Here is an 18,662-nt window from a genome sequence, read left to right on the forward strand (position 1 = left end):
GAAATATTAAAAGAAGTAAAGTTATTTTATTTTCTCAGCACAGAGTAAAGCTAAAGATGCTTCACAGAGATACAAAGGGGGAAAGGAATATTCTGAGACTGAGGCAATTTAGTCAATATATTCTGTAAGGGAAATTACAAAGTGATTAACAACATGAAGCAGACCCAGGGCATACAGCCAGCGATTTATCTCCTCTAATAAGTAAGACATGAGAAGAGGCTATTGCAATGATATTATTCAAAGTTTCACTGAATGCAGGTATTATTGGAACATTTAGCCTGACCTCTATAGTAACTGGTCCTTTTCTTTTGCCAAGGTACCCTATACCGAATCCAAAAAATATTCCTGGATAAAGCATGTCTTCCAGAAAAAACAGCAGGTGGGTCCACCCATCCTATTAATAAAGCATGGCAATGCTAAATCCCACTCTTTGTTGAAATTGCATGCATTTTCTCATATGACTTTCTGTCATTTTAGACTTTAAGTGACTGTTTCTTAATCTTGTCTTTTTTTAAGTGCTGTGCAGTGTTTTCTCCCAGTGAAGATACTTAGGCACTACCTGAATTACCTCTACTACTGGTGGAGGCGGAGGGGGGAAAAAAAAGCAGTTGCAAGGTCTCTCACTGTAAGGAATTAGTTTACCATGTCCATCAGAAGATGCACCTAATCACTCACCACCACATTTGACCTGGTAACGTTTAAATCTTCTTACTAAGATTAGTTAAGCCCATTCTACCATGCATTTTTCATAATGCCTTTAACTTCCTTTATCAGATATCTATATCTGTATATAAATGTAAGTTTATATTGATTTATTTTTTATTTCCTTCTTGCTGTTTTCTTATACTGTTAAGTACTGTCTTTACACTGTGCTGCACCAGGACATGCTTTTGGCTGTCATTCTCACCTGGATAACAGAATTGTTACTGCACAATTCTTGCTTTCTAGTAGCCATGTTATTTTAAAAGAATTTCCAAATTTCTTTTGACGTCTTTCTCTTTAAATATTGCTCTCTAGCCTGTTTGACTTATGATGGCTTTTATTTTGGGGAAATCAGTCCCTTGGAAATCTATGTACTAACACAATTCTTAGTGACTGGTACCATATTCTTTTTCCTTGTGAAGAAATAGGTGACGACCTGCATTATTGCTGTTGGTCTGTAGGGTCCAAAACAGTATTCACCTCTGTTATTATTAGTCTTTAGTCAACATAATGATGTCTAAATTAAAATAAAATTGCAGTTAAAAGAAATGTCTTTTGAGCTTGAAAGTTATCTTCTTTATTTAGCATTGCTATAATTCTCCTGTTTTGTATCCTACATGCTTTAATCAAACAGTATTGTCCAAAATCCAAGTTTTCTTTATACATGTTGCAAAAGCAATTAAGAACTACCTTATCCTGGTAATATTTTTTTAAAATAAATGTTTTCAAATATTTGTATGATCTTTCTTGATTACCGCAGTTTCCTAAATATGTTTTTTAAAGATCTATGTCTTCAGCGATTCATATTTGTTAAGGTTCTGCATTATCACTACTTGATTTAGCTACATATTTTTCTTGTAGAGAGTGACTCCTTTTTTTTTTTTTGTCTTGGTTAGGAGCACATTGGTGAATTTTTGGCATTGCACTAAACCGACTTGTTCCCCCAGATTTCAGGTAATTCCTTTGCTCTTCTCATGAGTCATAACAATTCTTTTCCTTAGCAAAACAACTGGCATTTGTTATATAAGCACTTTTATATTCCTTGTCAGCTCAGCTGAACTTGTTTGCAATATGCTGAGTAGGCGTTTGCACGACAGTTGTCATCTCAGCATCCTTTTCTCCCTGTTGCTAATGCAACAGACTCCTTGATGTCCAGCTAGTCTCTGAGATCATTAGTTCATTATCATAATCAGTGGAAATGCAGCCTGGTCTCATTGGCTAGCTTACTCCCTTATGGGGATGTGGTACTCTATTTTGCAAAAACAGATCTTCCACTTTACACCAGCTATGCAAATAGTAGTGTTTCTGAGGCACTCACAATAACAAACTGTGCTGCAATAAAAACTTTGCTAATATCTTGAAATCTTCTTCTATTGAAGTAAGTCTCTGATGGCAAAGGATGTTATTAGAGGCATCATACAATTTTATAATTTCATGCAATTTAGTGTTGCACGTTTACTTTTGCTCCAGCAATTAGCACAGTATCTTGTACTTACTAGTGTCTTGTACTACCAAGAGCCTTCACTCTTACCTTAGCTGTAGTAATGCTTCCAGCTCTTTGTCTTCCGTCTATGAAATACTGTAGAAGTAGATATATCTCTTAACTGAAGAGCTTACAAATTAGAAAGGTATATTTTAGTTCAAACAGTACTTCTCAGGATTGATCTTACTTCAGAGCTTACTTAACCTCTAACACTAAGACAAATGGAAATTCACTACTAACTCACAATGTATATTTCAATAGCTAGTGTTCCCTCACGTTTAAATGAATGGTTTAAATGAATTGAGATGGATTAAGTATGATAGGCCAACAGCTATGTATGAAAATGTACTCTGTTAGTATTCTGCTTCTATATAGGAAGTACCTTTTCCAAAATGAGAACGGGATGTGCATGCCAGTTGCATATGCAACCTAAAATTTGATATTCTCCCTAATTGCTAGTATACTGAATGACTGTCATACATACAAATGAACACTTAACCCATTTTCATAGCTCATTTGCTTTTATAAGTATTCTTAAAGGGCACTGCCCTGAAAATTCTATCTCTGGGAAGTTGCAGAAGTGACACCCTGTTACCACTCTTAAATGAGGAATAAATGTCATTCCTAGAGTGTTAATTACCAGTGAGGACACTGTCTAAGAAACCTGGGAGGATGCTGTTAATTCTTTACATCAGCCAGGCAAAACTTGAGCACTGTCAAAGGAATCTTCTCCAGCTGTAACAAGGAACTGAAACCTGGGCTCCCCAACTGAGAGTGCTCTTTGCTTGCTTTAGAACAAGAAGGAACCCACTGTAAGTGGACAAATAGGCTTGACTGTCTGTGACACTCAATGGTTCATCCAGAGTAATAACTTGACAGCTGAACTCTATTTCCACAAATTCACAAGCAATGTAGTAAACTGGTAGTGTTTTTTCTTTCGGGTATCCCCAATGTGACAAGACAAAATGCATTAGGAAACATCCATTCTCCTTCTAAGAGTAATCTATCCTGACTGGACATGGGGAGCAACTTCAAGGTTCACTCATGACTCAGTTTTGATGGCTTTTTTATGTAATGAAAAAACTGTACACAGCTATTATAAAATAATCTAGAATTGGGTTTATTTTACATATTTTCCCCTCATATTATTTTAATGTGTATCTGAACATTAAAGTTTATAATACTTAAAAATAATAATTTCAAAGAACAAAACTTTAAGTTTTGGAAATGAGATTAAGGCTTCACTAAAAACTGATGTATATGCCCTTTGTACTTTCAAATATACTTGTGAATAAGAAAGAATACTCTGTTTTATGAAGCTAATTTTGGAACGATACCTTAGCAAAGGAATGACTTATGCACTTCATCTCAATTAAGATGCTTTACACTGAATGGTACTTTTCATTGGCATATGAAAGTATTTATCTAAAATCAAAGATGCTTATTGCCCCCAGGACACTTGATTATAGTCTGAAATCTTTGTGGAGTTCCTTAGTTTGTATGATTTCCCTTCTGAAATGGAAATTTTCCCCTCGCTGTGGTATACTTATGATATAATCTACACTCAGCAGCAATGAAACTTGATGACTGGCACTCTACAAACAGCTCGCTATTTCAGTTAATGAAATAGATTTCCTGACACACTTCAGTTGCAGCTTAGTTTAAGAAATCACTGTTCTGTAGGGTATGCTGGAACAAAGTGATTCTGTAGAAAGCTGGATGTTCTCACATTATGTTTCTGATTCTCTCTCAGTGTAAAGCTCATGCTTTTGGCTCCACCATGGAGCTACCAATTGTAACTGCAACTGCACTGTTGACACTCATCATACTACTTGAGTCTTAAACTTAAATGTCTTTATATTCCTATCTCTACCCTAGGTATTTGTAGTATAACTTCAGACAGTCATAAGACATTTTAAAAGCATATGATATGAAAGAGTAGAAAGATTGCTAAGCTATCAAAAGTAAAGTTTGCAAGTTAATGCATTTTTGAGACTTTATTTAAAAATACAAACATGATTTAAAAAAATCTTTTAAATTCTCAGTGAAAAGGTTGGTTTACAACTCTAACCTCATCATCATTTTCCTATGCTTATGAACTTCTGGTAGTCATAAAAATGTGTTTTCTTACTGAACCATCTCAGTATGTATATCCAAACTGCAGAATTTCGGTTTGCTTTGGTGAAGCTTTTTGTTGTTTCCATCTTGAAAGCTGTTATATACCATTTATTTCATGTTTCATACTGTGCCAATTCCACATTAGCCTCAGCTTTTAAATTCTACTGTTGTCTTCCACAAAGGGGCTACCTCCTTCCTTCCAAAAGAAAAATATCTTTAAAAAAGTAACCTCAATGCAGTTTGAAATACAACTAAATGGTTGCATATACTGATGTCACATATTACTTATCTCCTAGTATTCCCTCAAATAAGGACATAGCGTAGTTCACATTGTTAGGTTCACTGTATTTTAGACACAGGTAGCTGGAATGGCAGTTGTTAGTTTTAGGACATGCTTTGTGTTTATTGGAAAGATTCATCAGTCCTTCTATCTGATACAGATTGATGAGTGTGGACTAATCAAGAAGGATTACTAGCCAAGACAGCCTAGGGTCACCAGATTTTGAAACAGATTCTTCAGCTCCAAAATATTGGCAAGTCACGCATGAGTCACTTTAAGAATTTCAATTTTTTAGAATTTTTAGCAATGTGACTGTGCCATATTAATAAAATAAATGTGTCTAATTCCCCCTTACTTCAGCCACCCTCTTTCCAAAATAGGTTGATAGGTAATTTTCTGAAACTTACTGGCAAGTAACATTTTACTGAACTCCAGTGGAGCTTTGGCCAGGCAAAACACCTGACATTCCAGCCATGAAAAAATCAGTATCTGAGACCTTGTTAAGCCAGGAACTTTATGGGGTGTTTTCCCACCAGAAGTAGCACTTTCATATGTTTGAATTTATTGTGATGTATACTGAGGAACACTTTTCAACTTATCATCAATGTCCTTATACAGTGACACTGACCAAAACTACTCAGGTTGTGTACACAGCTTTCTTGCTTCAAAAATAAACAAATGAACAGACAAAAAAATCTTAAAACCTATTTTATCTTCTGATTTTGGACCTTTGTTCTGAATCAGCTGGAGAAGAAATAGTAGGCTGGTGTGACTCATTACACAGTGGGTGACCCAATACGTAGAAGCAGCTTTATTTCTTCCCTTAAAAGGCACTCTCACCCTACTCCAGCTTGGTTTCAATAGGGTTTCCATTGGGCAGAAACTATATTTCTTTTCTGTGCTATGCCTGCTTCATCTTCTGTTCTTTTTGTTCAGTAGCTGATTTGTCAAAGTGACTAAGCCGTCAGCATTTTGAATTGTAAGCATTTTCAAAAGGATCCGGTTTTTAAATGCTTATACTTAAAAGAAGTAAACAGTTGGGAAACTAGGTAAGACAATGCTCCTGGTTCTTGAGTAGAAGGGCAATACAGAATTCTGAGAGTTTCAAACAGAGATAGGAGTAGCATTAGTCAAACAGATCCAACAAATCAGCCAAGCCCCTCAGGCTAGAAGGGACCATTTGATGGATTAAGCAAGGTCTCTGCTGCTGTGCACAGCCACAATGCATTTTCCTAATTGTAAAGTTAGAAATATCCCTTTTAAAAAATTGTTTTCCTCTAAGACTTGGTGAAATTTTAGTTTACTCGCCAAAATTTCATTCCCAGTTTTCATGATTTTTTTTTTTCTGGACATTTTTTACATGATCTTATCTTACACTATACTAAACTCAGTTTCACTTTTATTATTCTAGCCTTTAAGGTATTCTATCCTTTCCTACATAACATTCTAAACTTCTCTTTTATTGCTCATGACTCTCAAAATGTCATTTGCATATACCTCTTTTTGTGCCAAGATCTAACATAATATTCAGCAGCATTTTTCCCAAAGACTGATGCTTGACCAGCCTCTACAAGAGCTGAATTTTACACAGTGAAGATAGATCTATTAAAAAAAAAGGAATATATATCTAAATTATAATCTGAAATAGTGCATATCCCCTGAGGACAAAAGTATATTTCTCAGTCAATTTGATTGAATACAGTCAGAAGTTCAAGAATTGAGCTGAAGGAAAAACAAAATACCAATTTACTCATGCCAGTAATAAAAAGTGCTTCTAAATACAGGTCTATATGCAGATAGCTTCCCTTTTCTGTCATTAAAACATTTACTGTGGGATATGGGTGTAATTTTTTCCCTGTAAAGAACCTCAAGAGACCAGAGGAAGTTTTCAGATCGAACTTCGAATTAGCTTGTGCTAGGAATAAAGTTTTAACTAACACCAGGCTGACCAATAACTGATGCAGTGCTGCGCTATTAATCACAAAAGCTAGGTAAGCTTGGGTAAAGCACTTTCCTTGCTTGGAAATTTTTTCCCGTTGTCTTCTGCACTAACAAAATAAACTTATTACCAAACAGGTAGGTGCAGTTTTTCTGAAGATTAGGTAGTATAGATGTGCTTCTATAGCTATATTTATGCAATTATGTTTGTTAAACCTACCATGAAAAGCTCTCATAGCAGTAAAAGCACATTTTCTACATGCTCCCTGTGAGCATCTCCTCCAAAACATGCCTCTCTGCTATGATTTTTGAGTACTTTCCATAACATGTTCAAACAACTGTGCTTATGCAGCTTTTTAAGTTCAGATGCATAAACGTGGTCAACAACTGTGTATTAAAAGTTGTTGGAACCCAGATGCATAAGAATCTTTCTTGTAAAAGCATGGGGTATTGATTACAAAAGAGATTTGTGTGAAAACAGGTCCTTAGTTGCAGTGGCCCAGGTCAGAATCATATGGTAACAGCTATACGGAAGTTTGTTGTCACACACAATGGCAGTTCCGTCTTCACTCAAACCCTGACATAAGCAGTGCTCAGAAAACTCTAAACACTGAGGGGTTTTTTCCCCTTTTTTCATCAACAAAATTTGAGCCTCTCTGCAAGATATAAGAGTATGTGTCATTGTTATTCATGGAAACTGTCAGGCTTTTTAACTCTGCTGAGAAACAAGAAGAGTGAATGACAGATGGGGCCCGCTCTCTTGGCAAGGAAGTTCTCTGCTAGCAGAATGCCATAGTATGAGACCTGAAAGAAAGATGACAATTTAACTTGTTCTTAAACATAAACATCATCTGAAAAGAGGCATTTCATTGTGAAGTAGCCTGATTTGTCATATTAACTTCTATGTATATAGGCTGATACTATCTTCAGTTTTAGATGCCAAATGGTCTTAAAAAGCTTGAAACATATATTAAATGTAATACCAATAATGTAAGCTGCTTTTGTGGCTTCCCAAAGACTGGAAAGCATTTAACTCAAGCGTGAAACCTGGAGAAGATGAGCTTGAAGATTTTATAAGAAACTTCAAAATTCCTACCTATTGCTGAGGTGTTCAAGCTGCAGTGACTCTTTATCTTACAAAGTGCGTAGTATGGTGTATTTTCATCTGCTAATTATATGCTCTTCAGGTCAGAAACATGAATCAGAGTAATTAGCTCCAATATTATAATCTATGTTCATTATGTGCCAGTGTTCTCAATGCAAGGTCATTTAAAGCATGGGGAGGACATAAATGAAAAACTCTTCAACTAAGTATGTGTGTGTGGGAATACAGGTGCGCAGCAAAAGGGGACTGATGGCTGAAAGGAAAAACTGGAAAAGAAAATTATTTTTGGGCTAAGAAAAAGCCCTCATATACATTGAAATTGAGTACTTTCTTTGAACTTTGTTTTTAAAAGGTCTTAAGGTTTTTGCTGTTACAAATTTTAAAAGCTTCTTTACTGTGTTCATGTTTTACCTCTGTTTTAGTTTGGTGGGATTTCTTTTTTTCTGTTGTTTAGTTTTTAACCAATCCATTTGCTTCTGCATCAACTCAAAATCAGATTTTTTTTTCTTTTTGAGTAGAATCTATTATAGCAGAAAGCTTCTTCCTATTTTTTTTCTCTCTCCTCTAGTATATATAAAATTGCAGATGCATGTACCTGGTAAGTTTTAGAGATTTGGGGATTTACTACCTGACAGACTTCATTAATCACTTCATAAAGAGCTCTTAATATTAGCTATTCGTTAATTCATCTTTAACTTCAGGATGAATGATTTTTGAAAATCCATTTGGCTCTATTCTTAGCTATGTTTTGGAATTACCATCTTGATATCGTATTGACTAAAATTAGCTCCCCAAGATGTGGAGGGCTCTAGGTATACTAGTTATAAAAAGAGTTTCCTCTAAATAATGAGGTGGGGAAATTTCCAAATTACATTTGTTAAGATTGGACAGTACCGTGGAACAACATTTCTCTTTCAGAATGGTAGCTTTTTTAAAAAATAAGCTTTCCAAGCCACACGAACAAGTATTGGTTCATTGCCTGTAGCCTGAGTCACCTCTCATTTACTCCTGATTGCTATGGCTAAAATGAAGCTGTTCTTGTTCTCACTTTTACGAAAAACTTCAAGCCAGATACATGTGTTCGAGAGCTCTAACTCTGAAGTGAAAGGACAGGACAGAGTACTTATTGATTCACATTACGGCAGCAGAGGATGTAATTGGCTTTCCCAATGTACATTTCAGTGTTGTCTAAGCACTATCAGCTCTCAAGTTAAGGTACTGCAGTTCTGGCACACAAGGTACTGCTTCTCATCATTTGGAGTTAAAATCACATTTAGAAACATACAGCAAGCTGGGTGTTTCCAGACAATGAATTTTTAAGTATTTTAACATCAGAAATTGGCAACTCTCTTAAATATTCATAAAAAGGATAAGCATGTGCTCATGGAGATATCACATATTTGTTAAATTTTTCTCTTCTCTCAGTTTCTTGATAGTTATTATCTAGTCTTTTACTCAGAGCATGAGGAGAACACTCCCCCTCCCCACCCCCAAAAAAAATTGAAAAGCCCCTTGGATTCTTTAAATTTAGGACTAATTAGATACATGTAACATTTTTTTACATCTGATAGCCATTAATACATTATTTTCTCATCTTTTCACTATTATGAAAGTCATTGAAATGAAAGATTTTAGTTAAAAATTTTATATAAGCTTTTGAAGAAACTCTTTGATTTGTTTCATCTTCGTTTCCTTCATAATATTCAGTGATGTCTGTATTTCTTATGTTTGATCCTTTAATGCATTCTGAGTCCTACTACAGTGGAATATCCTATGAGCTTGAATGAAGACTAAGACTGAAAAGACAGCTTATGATGTCTGAATTGCAATAGGTGAAAAAATCTTCTGTTTCATATGATGGCTGTTTGAAAATACAAAAAACAACTTCCATGGGAAATACTAAATATCTGGTTAGTAAGGCTGTAGATCAACCTGACAGTAGCTATTGGTTATAAAGATACTGGTAAGCATTTTTTCTGAGTGGCATTCTAGTCCTTTATGTTCTACATTGGCTTATCTCCGCTCTTCAACATTTGCATGTAAAGTGCCAAAAATGTTAATAAATAAAATAAAAAAGCAGAAAAAAATTACTAGCATCCCTTACAAAAATATACTTTCCAATATAAAGTATTTGAGTCTTGTTTCTTTCACCATTTATTTTCTTACTTGAGTATGGTGGAATCAATATTTCAAATCACATTCCCACAGCTCATCAGAAGTCACTGGATTTGGTGATTATAATTTTAAATAAAATGAAATTTCCTCCTTAATGATGGAGCACTATGCAGTCATTAGAACACAGGTTATGTAATTGCTGGGTTGCACCCAGAAAAGAGACCATCATCTTGCCTTCTATGGCATCTATTATGCCTTTTTACAGTGCATGACAGAATTAAATGCACTACTGTTGTAGAAATGTGCTGCTTATTATTTGCTTCATGTTTTTATATACATGCATACTAGAAATTTGCACTGGAGCTGTCAGCATTATGATCTTCATTTAAATTCACTTTGACAGTTTCTTCATCTACAAATGAAGGAAGGATTTATATAGCATTCATTGTCATAGGTATAATTCACAGAAATTTTCAGCCATTGGTGGGTTAGAGAAATACTCCATGTATTTTGAACTCTAAGTAGCAAACCAACATTTTAGTGTGCTCACTTTTCAAGTGGATATCTTGAGGTCTGACATAACACGCAGAGAAAAAGATGCAGGCCATTACAGTGTTTGAGGTGACATGAGGTCTCTGTGCAAGCCACTAAAGGGACTTTTTTCAGGCCTCAAGGATGTGTAACGTACCCTAGGAAATGGCAGGAAGGCATGACAAGTGTTTGGAGTATGTGGTGCTCCACAGACTGGGAGTGCATGAGGATGACAGAGATACTAAGAGCCTGATGCCATCTCATCCATTCATCCTTTTATATTGTTAATGGAAATAAATGATTCCCAATGCTGGACCCAGGCGTAGTCCAGCCCAGGATCAGCCCAAAAAACCCAGACGGCAAATGAGCAACTAAGCAGTGTGAAGCTCCTTCTAGCCCATTCTCCTCCCCTATTTGTCAGTGTAGACATCTCTGAAGTTTGTCGGCAATGCCTCTAGTGAAAAATCAGAACTGAAGGTGACATCTGCTATCTTTTGATATATTCTGCACATTTTACAAATTTAGTGAGATGAGACTTGCAACCTTGTTAAGGAAGCTTTGCCGAATGTACTGTTTTATTTCCAGTAATATGTTATTTTAGATCCAACCTGGATCAGATTGCATGTTGAGAGTGTGAAGGCCCTATGTATTATCAGACAAAGGAGTCTCTTGGATGTGAAAACAGTAATTTTGATGTGAGACTTTACTAGATACTTGGAAGATGTATAGCAAGGTTTCTGAAATGGGACATTGAGAAGACTGCAAAGGAGGGTTGATCTTCAAAAAAAGCAAAGTGTTTTTCCTAGCTATCACAGAGTTGAGTTTGTTCTGTTCTTGTAAAGCTAGTATATTGCTTCTGTTTGTTGAAAATGATGGTCTAAAAGAAGATAACTTTTTTTATCCAACTTTCTGCAAATGCCATGTTCCTGCACCATATTTAGGTCCAAATTACTGTGGATTTTTATGAAAGGAAGAATGAGCAACTATTTTTCCTGACATCAGTGTTTTATGATTACTGAGCTATTTAGAAATATTTGACATTTTACTGATTTTCTCTCTCAAAATAAACTTTCCTGATTACCCTTATATTTCAGTGATTTCTTTTGTGCAGTAGTGAATCTGCAGCTTGTGAGGTAACTGGCAAAAAGTCTGATCCATCAGCATTTTTGTCTGCTTTCTTTAGTTTGTAGTGGCACAGCAACAATGAAGAAGCAATCATCCATCATCCAGCTAGTCAAATAGAATAAAGATCTGAAAGTGGAAATAATTCATGGTGTTAGCATTACTCATTTAAGTTCTGTGTGACTTTTAATTGAGTTTTTCTTCAGAATTTAAACCAAACTTTATAATTCTAGAATAGGAATGATGTAATTTTCTAAATGACAAAGATTTGGGGTGAGGAGGTGGGGATGGGGGACGGGAAAACAACTTCCCTAATTCACATTATTTAGTTCTTTTCCTTGCTATTAAACTTTTTATTTAATGTAATGGACCTTTAAGTGTACTATGACTAGAAAATTTCCACTAGCTAAAAAGAAGAGGTCTTCAGATTTACAAATGCTTCAATTTTAATAAATGTTTGTAGTATTTCTCAAGTCAGTTTTCTAGCTCTATGCAATATTGACAAACCTAGTAACTTAAAAAACACAACTCAGGATCCAAAAGTCTTAATAAAGGGAACTTCTCTTGAGTTTCTCTCTGGGAAATTAATTTCTTTATTTCCTATATGCGTAGGAGGGCTCCCAGCTTTCCCTTGTAGTTGAAATTCTCAGATAACTTTGAGAACAAGAATTTGATTCCAAGAAAAACCCAACAAATGAGATTTACAAAAAATATTTCCACAGTTAGCAGCAGTACAAATATGAGATAACAATTTTGAAACTTGATGACAAAACTGGAGACAGAGAAGGCCCAAGTGACTTAGAAAGAGAAAGTCAATAAAAAACCTTTTACACGTATTGTTATTTATACCCAGAGTTTGCATAAAAATAAGCATTTCAGTTTTTGAGGTGAATACATTGAAACTTTTCTCTGCAGAAAACATTGAAAATAAATGTTTTCTGTGGGAGTTTGGAGGATCTTGGATTTTGAGCTTTTGTAAAAGAGTACTTTTGTATCACATTGAATTTCCATTTCTATTTCTAGTGTATTACCAGTGTCATGCCTTTCCCTTGAGGTTTTGGTGGTCTTAAGACAAGTGATACAGAGAGAGGATGTGAGGTGCTCTGATGGACCCTTGGAGGTCTGAGGATGAAACCCAGCCATGATACAGCATGTCAGTCCCCTATATACTAGAATCATCAATTTTTTGCAGCTGTTTCAGATCAGGGTTGTACTAGTAAAAGAACAAATCCCTTTCCCTTTCTTGCTGCCTTTGAGAGTGGTTCGCAACACTACATGTCTCTCCCACTAAGCACACTGAAAAAAACCATGGGAACAGATCTGGTCATTTTACACCCTGAGTTACCTGGAGGTAAATACTGTAATCAAAGCAAACTCCCATTTCATTACCTTTATTTACTCTTTTATATGGCAATATTACAGATGGTTAATCATCATTTTACTAGATTCATTCTCTGCTTAGAGCACATCAACCTCTGGTGTTTGTAACAGTGAACACGAAGGCAGATACTTTGTCTTTCATGTGAGTGCAGAGTTGGCTGCTGCAATAGATACATTGAATAGTGGCTTTCCTGCATGAAGAGTATTGATTAGCCATGACCTGGAGTCCCTTTTGAAAAATTCTGTACATAAAGCTGTGATCGCAAAAAATTTACCTTGCAGGCTGCTTGAGTTCAGCTTCTGAACTCAAGTTCAGCTTCATGTTTGAAATACATGACTGAACAGCTTCTCGTAGTCATCTTGCTTGATAGTTCTCATCTCTGCTACTGTGTTTTACACTCTTATTTTCTGTCCTAGTAGAAATCTTTCCTAGTAGAAATCTTGGTGGAACTTTTGGCTTAGGAAGACATATAAGAGTGGAAATGAAAATATGTCCCCAATACACTAAATTCTGGTGCTAAGGTGTATATGGTTTCAGGATGCACCTCTTTCATTCTTTATAATTTATAGCTTGAGATTTCAAACATCAAATACTTGAAGGCTTGAATATACTCGCACTGAAGAAACTGTATATTCTGCACCTCCACTGCAAGTTCTTCTAGGGTGAGCATAAGTTATTGCCACGCGTTATTGTGTATTTTCAGCTTTTAACTCACACAACAGTAATACTTTCTTTTACCTTCATTTAAAACTAGCTTAGCGTGTTAAAAATTCAGCAGTGCTTAAGAGGGCTAGGTGGCTTATGTGAAAGAAATTATTTGCTGAAAAATATGCCTTTAATTCTTTACAAAGCAGACCTGGATTTGTTGGTTGTGGACTACGGCCCTACAACAAACTTGTTCTCAGGATTCAGGAAATTAAAATGAATTTCATCTCCTGAGAATCAATGTCTGTATTCACTTTGACCTCCAGAGATAGACTTAACTGGCACGCTGTGGAATTCTAGATGCACCATCTCCTAAATCTTTCCTGCCAGTAGTCCTACTTTGCTATACAATTATTACATGATCTCATAGCAATCATTTCTATACTTAGGATGGTTTTAGCTATTATGCTTTTTGCACTGAGTGGAAGAACATCAGGGCTGAATGTCTGCAGACAAAAAGGCAGCTGAATTAAAATCTTCTATATTCTTGGTAAATTTCCTAACGCTGGATGATGAGCTAAAAAAGTAAGTTGAATTTCTGACAAGATCAATGCCTTTTGGTATTCTGAGTAATTCTAATCTTTGGGTGGATTCAGCTCTTGAATACAACCCCAATTTTTTAAAATTTGGTTGAACTGAATGCCTCCTTGGTTAGCTTCAAAAATCAAAAGGTGAAAATGCTTGCGGAGTGTTTTTTTGGTGATCTTCTATGCCAAACTTATAACCCGGTGTAAGATGATAGATAAAGGCACAAAAAAGAAGAAAAAGCTCCCTCCTGATTGCTTCCTGGAAACCTCCAGCACCTAGGGAGACATTCACAGGAACTGATAAAAGGATTAAAAGGAAGAAGTGATATGGAGATAAACATGGGCTTTTTTCTCAAACATCCTGGAATTCAGAAAGTGGACCCTTGGGCCTATTTCATCTGTCTATCACCCCAAAATTAGTTTACTGACTATAGCCACTCAAACTGCCTAAAGAAAAAAGGTATAAAAAGAGATTGGACCCAAGCAAAAATCCAGGACAAATTCCATCAACTCTGTGGAGGTAACTGATGGGCTGCCTTTTCTTCCTCCACCTTCTTGGGACGCCTTGGGGTGAGCAATTGCTTTATAAAAATATACTAATTTTACTTTTTCTCTATAGTACTTTAAAATTTTTACTTATCACTTCATTGTAAGTTGCTTTTGCTTCAGCATGTGTGTCTATGCTTTGTATTATTATTATTACTACAGAGTTTGTGTGTTTTTTTGCAGTTAGACCCTATTCCAGACACACCGAACGCCATAAATTGTCACAAATTCGCATTATTAAACATGTTATTTCATGAACTGTTAGAATGAGTCCATTTTTAGGTGCTGACAGTTTTGTCAACGGTGAAATAACTAATAGGAGAAACCCTCTGAGGGCTTTTTCTACCGCTATTAAGTGCAGTCCCTATATATAAAAGGTATCAAACATCCTGTCTGTCTCAGTGAATCTGTTAAGTGAAAGGTCTCAATAGGTGAGAGGCTAACAGACTGTTTTGGATATTAAAAGGTTTTGATCTCTTGGAGAGGGGACACTGATAGACAAAAAATAAATTAATACAGGTTGGACAGAAAATTCTTCTTTTCTGCCCCTTTTAGCGTGACACCTGGCAGGGGTGAAAAGGAAACAATGAAGTACATCCTTTGTCACCAAGACAATAGAACAAAGTCTTGCACATGACACTCCAATAAGCAAGATTAGTTTACTTAGGTATTGCAATTTTCAGGGTGAGTGCAAAATTGTCTGGAAACTACAGAGAAAGTAAAGTATCAATGGTGCAATGTCAAATGTGGGAATATACATTTTGAAGAACTCTGCAAGGATCTGTCCTGCATCTCAACACAGTAAAATTCTTGCTAACAGTATGGATTACAGAATTGAACACATTTATTACATTTGTGTATGACAGAGGAAAATAGGCTTAAATACAAAGTGATTTTGATAAACTGGATAAATATTCCAGAAAAAAATTATATACAGTAAAGATAGTACAAACAGGAGAAATATTCAGCCATAGAAATAGAGACAATGAATTAGGTGTTCCTGAGGGAAACAAAACAAACTAGAGCTTAAATTTTATCACAAAATGGTCATTAGTTAACAAGCTACTGCTGTTACAACAAAGCTTCCATTCCACATGGAAGCATGGAAAACCAGAACACACTGTGACACATCCACAATTATCCTTCTTTTCTTATAAACACTTAAAAGTTCCCAAGTAGCTTATTAGCTCCAGCTTTTGAAGCCAGGTAACACCTGAAAAGCGAATTTAAGCAATATAAAGAGTTAAGCACAAAATGTAGAAGCAAGCTTTAGCAAGGCACATAGAATTCAGCATTAAGAAAGCGGAGGCAATAAATTCACTGAGGTACAAGTCGCGCTGACACAGGAGAACATAAACATGAACAGAAAATGCTAGTACACACAAAAAGAGACATATGGGGAGGAAACCAAAGAGATAAAGAGAGGGACATGCCAAGAAATTAGGTATTGGTGCCAAATACCGAAACTCTCTGCCAAATTCATAAGGAAGCTACCCAAATTAGGGAAGGTTCAAAAGTTTAGGAGGATGATGATGAAAAGGACACGAGGTTCATGATGAAGGAAGACCGGAACTCCCACCGAAGTTCTCCCCAAATTAAGGACCACGCCTCTAACTCCGCCTCAACTCCACCTGTTATGAATATTAAAAGTAGACGTTGCAATGTAATGAATATTCATAATATATGATGTAATTGCTTAGCAAAAATTGTATAAAAGTTGGATTGTGTGTTTCTCGAGTTGGAGCAGTTTGTCCAGGGCGACCTGGCTGCTCCCCGGCCGTGAAATAAATACCTCCTGCTTATAGACTGAAATTCTGTCTCTGAGCAGTTTCTCCGCGCCTTGTTTTGGGGCATAAAATTGGCATCAATTTGGCGAGCCAGCCAGGAGCGGGGGTCTTCCTGAGCCAGGACCCAAGGGGCCGGGACGCTCTCAGGGCCCCCCGACTGAATTTTTGTCGGCAGAGTCTCCCAGACCCCTTGGATCTGCGCAACGGTGGACAAGAACCTCCTGCTTCAAATTAAGAGGTATTTATGTTTTGAACTGCAGTTTATAAAAGAAGGTAATTAAGTTGGTGGGGATAGGACGCTATCGCCCAAAAGGGAGCTGGGGGACGCCTCAGCATTAGCCCTAAAGCTGGGTTAGAGTCCCAGGTATTGAAAGTTGCAGGTTAGAGTCCTGCCAAGAAAGGGTTAGAGTCCCTAAACGGGTTAGAGTCCCGGCACTGCAGTGTAAACAAGAGAGCAGGTTAGAGTCCTGCCAAGAAAGGGTTAGAGTCCCTAAACGGGTTAGAGTCCCGGCACTGCAGTGTAAACAAGAGAGCAGGTTAGAGTCCTGCCAAGAAAGGGTTAGAGTCCCTAAACGGGTTAGAGTCCCGGCACTGCAGTGTAAATGTCTTTTCTTTGTAATGCTGTGTTCACCCTTTATGTTTCTGTGTCTTGTTTGCAAATGTTCTTGCTCTAATTTACCCTGATCATTCTTTGTTTGTTTGTTTGTTTTGTGTAAGATATTGTCTGGTAATGCATTGGAAACTGTGCTCGATTCAGAAAATTAACCATTTTTAATTCTTCCGAGGCTGTTTGAGAGTTTCTAGGAGCTTTAGGACCCAGAAAGCTCCTTGTACTAGCAAAGAATTTTTGGAATGCGGTTTCTCTTGCTAAATGTTTTGGTTTTTGTCAACGAGTAAAACGAAACTAAAATAAGCTGTTTCATTGCTTGCAGCAGTTTGTTTGTCTGTTGTAAAAAATTAGATGTTGTGTTTTTCATATATGGTATAGTTCTTAAGACGTCTTTTTAACTCTATATGGGAAATGATTGCAATCTCAGTTCTATAAAAGTGAATAAGCTCTTGCCGGCACGTATAAATCCTAGGATTAAAATCTGTCCTTTCTGTTATTGTTCACTGTATGTTAGAGCTTTGTGTAACAATTGTGGTAAATATATTCTGGGTCCAAGAGGAACACAAGAAATAGCGCTCAATCGTACCCTTACCTTCTACTGTATACGCTGTTGGTCAAATCAGGATTTGGCAGAAACTAAGTGGGTGAGATTTTATTGTTGCCACACTCATAGACAGGTATTTGTAACATCTTGGTTGCATTTTCTGTAAGAAGTGTGTTTTATAGTTTGCAGCAACATCCTGTGAGTTTGTGGTAACATAAATCGGACAGCCGACAGCAAAGCCATATCTCTCGGTCTGCGGCGCCATCTCGCGACCTTGCTTGGTAACGATTGCTCAGATAGAAATCAGAAGGTAGGAAAGTTCTCGTATATCAAGTGTGCAAGTGTGAATGTGAGTGTGATTGAGACGCGGCTCTGCTGCGGGGCGAGTGGGAGTCCCGCTCTGCGGTTCCTGTTCTCCGCGAGGAGCCAGGCCAGAAACGGACGAAGCGATTGCAGAGCTAGAAACAGATAAAGTAGCTGGATGTTGTATGTATGAAGTACTGAGACAAAGTAAAAGGTATTTTAAGACAGTGAAATAAATTAAGAAAAGTGTAAGCTTGTTGTGATAGTGTAAAAGAATTTATCAGACAATCAATTTAGAGAAGAGACGAACTAGAGTACAACTTCTAGTGATTTAAAATATTTGCAACTGGAAACCAGTTCAGGAACACGACTCCTGGATCAGCTGGTATATTACTGATGCTCAAATAATTGAAAGGTCCAGGGAGAATCTGTCCTTGAAAGATTAACATTTGTCAGCAGTAACTAGTACTTTATAGATAGATATTCTGTGTATGACGCGGTGGGACAGATTGAGAAATCCCAGATAAGTGCATAATTAAACCCCTATAATAATAATGGGAGGCCAGCAAAGTAAAGAAAGCAGCCTGCCAGAAACCAGGAAGGGATGAAAGAAAAGATCAAGAGGAAGGGATTGGCTATTCATATTGTACCAGGACTGCTGAACGGAGAACCAAGGACAAGGAGGGAGAGAAAGCAAAAATAATTAACTGGGCAGCCCTTTATACAGACTTAGAGCTGCCATGAGAAAACAAACAACAATTACTAGCGCTATTGATGGGACAGAGTAACCCAGATATTAGAAAGAAGCTGCAAAAACTCCAGCATCTTGCAGATGAAAATTTAGAGACAGTAATGAATGAAGCTT

At 36.7% G+C, this 18,662-nt stretch overlaps 1 protein-coding gene across 13 annotated transcripts in view; it reads left to right on the forward strand.

The window, feature by feature from the left end:
* Positions 1–18,662, forward strand: part of GALNTL6 (polypeptide N-acetylgalactosaminyltransferase like 6) — a 573,576-nt gene that overhangs the window by 93,810 nt on the left and 461,104 nt on the right. For 11 of the 13 annotated variants that reach the window (XM_064652482.1, XM_064652480.1, XM_064652481.1 and 8 more), the window contains one exon: positions 317–379. In XM_064652482.1, coding sequence (XP_064508552.1) covers positions 317–379 — 63 coding nt within the window. Of the gene's footprint in view, positions 1–316; positions 380–516; positions 692–18,662 lie in introns of all 13 variants that reach the window. The other 2 variants (XM_064652493.1, XM_064652492.1) reach the window with 1 other exon arrangement.

The sequence above is a fragment of the Pseudopipra pipra genome, chromosome 4, assembly GCF_036250125.1.
Source record: "Pseudopipra pipra isolate bDixPip1 chromosome 4, bDixPip1.hap1, whole genome shotgun sequence".
Classification (NCBI taxonomy): Eukaryota; Metazoa; Chordata; class Aves; order Passeriformes; family Pipridae; genus Pseudopipra; species Pseudopipra pipra.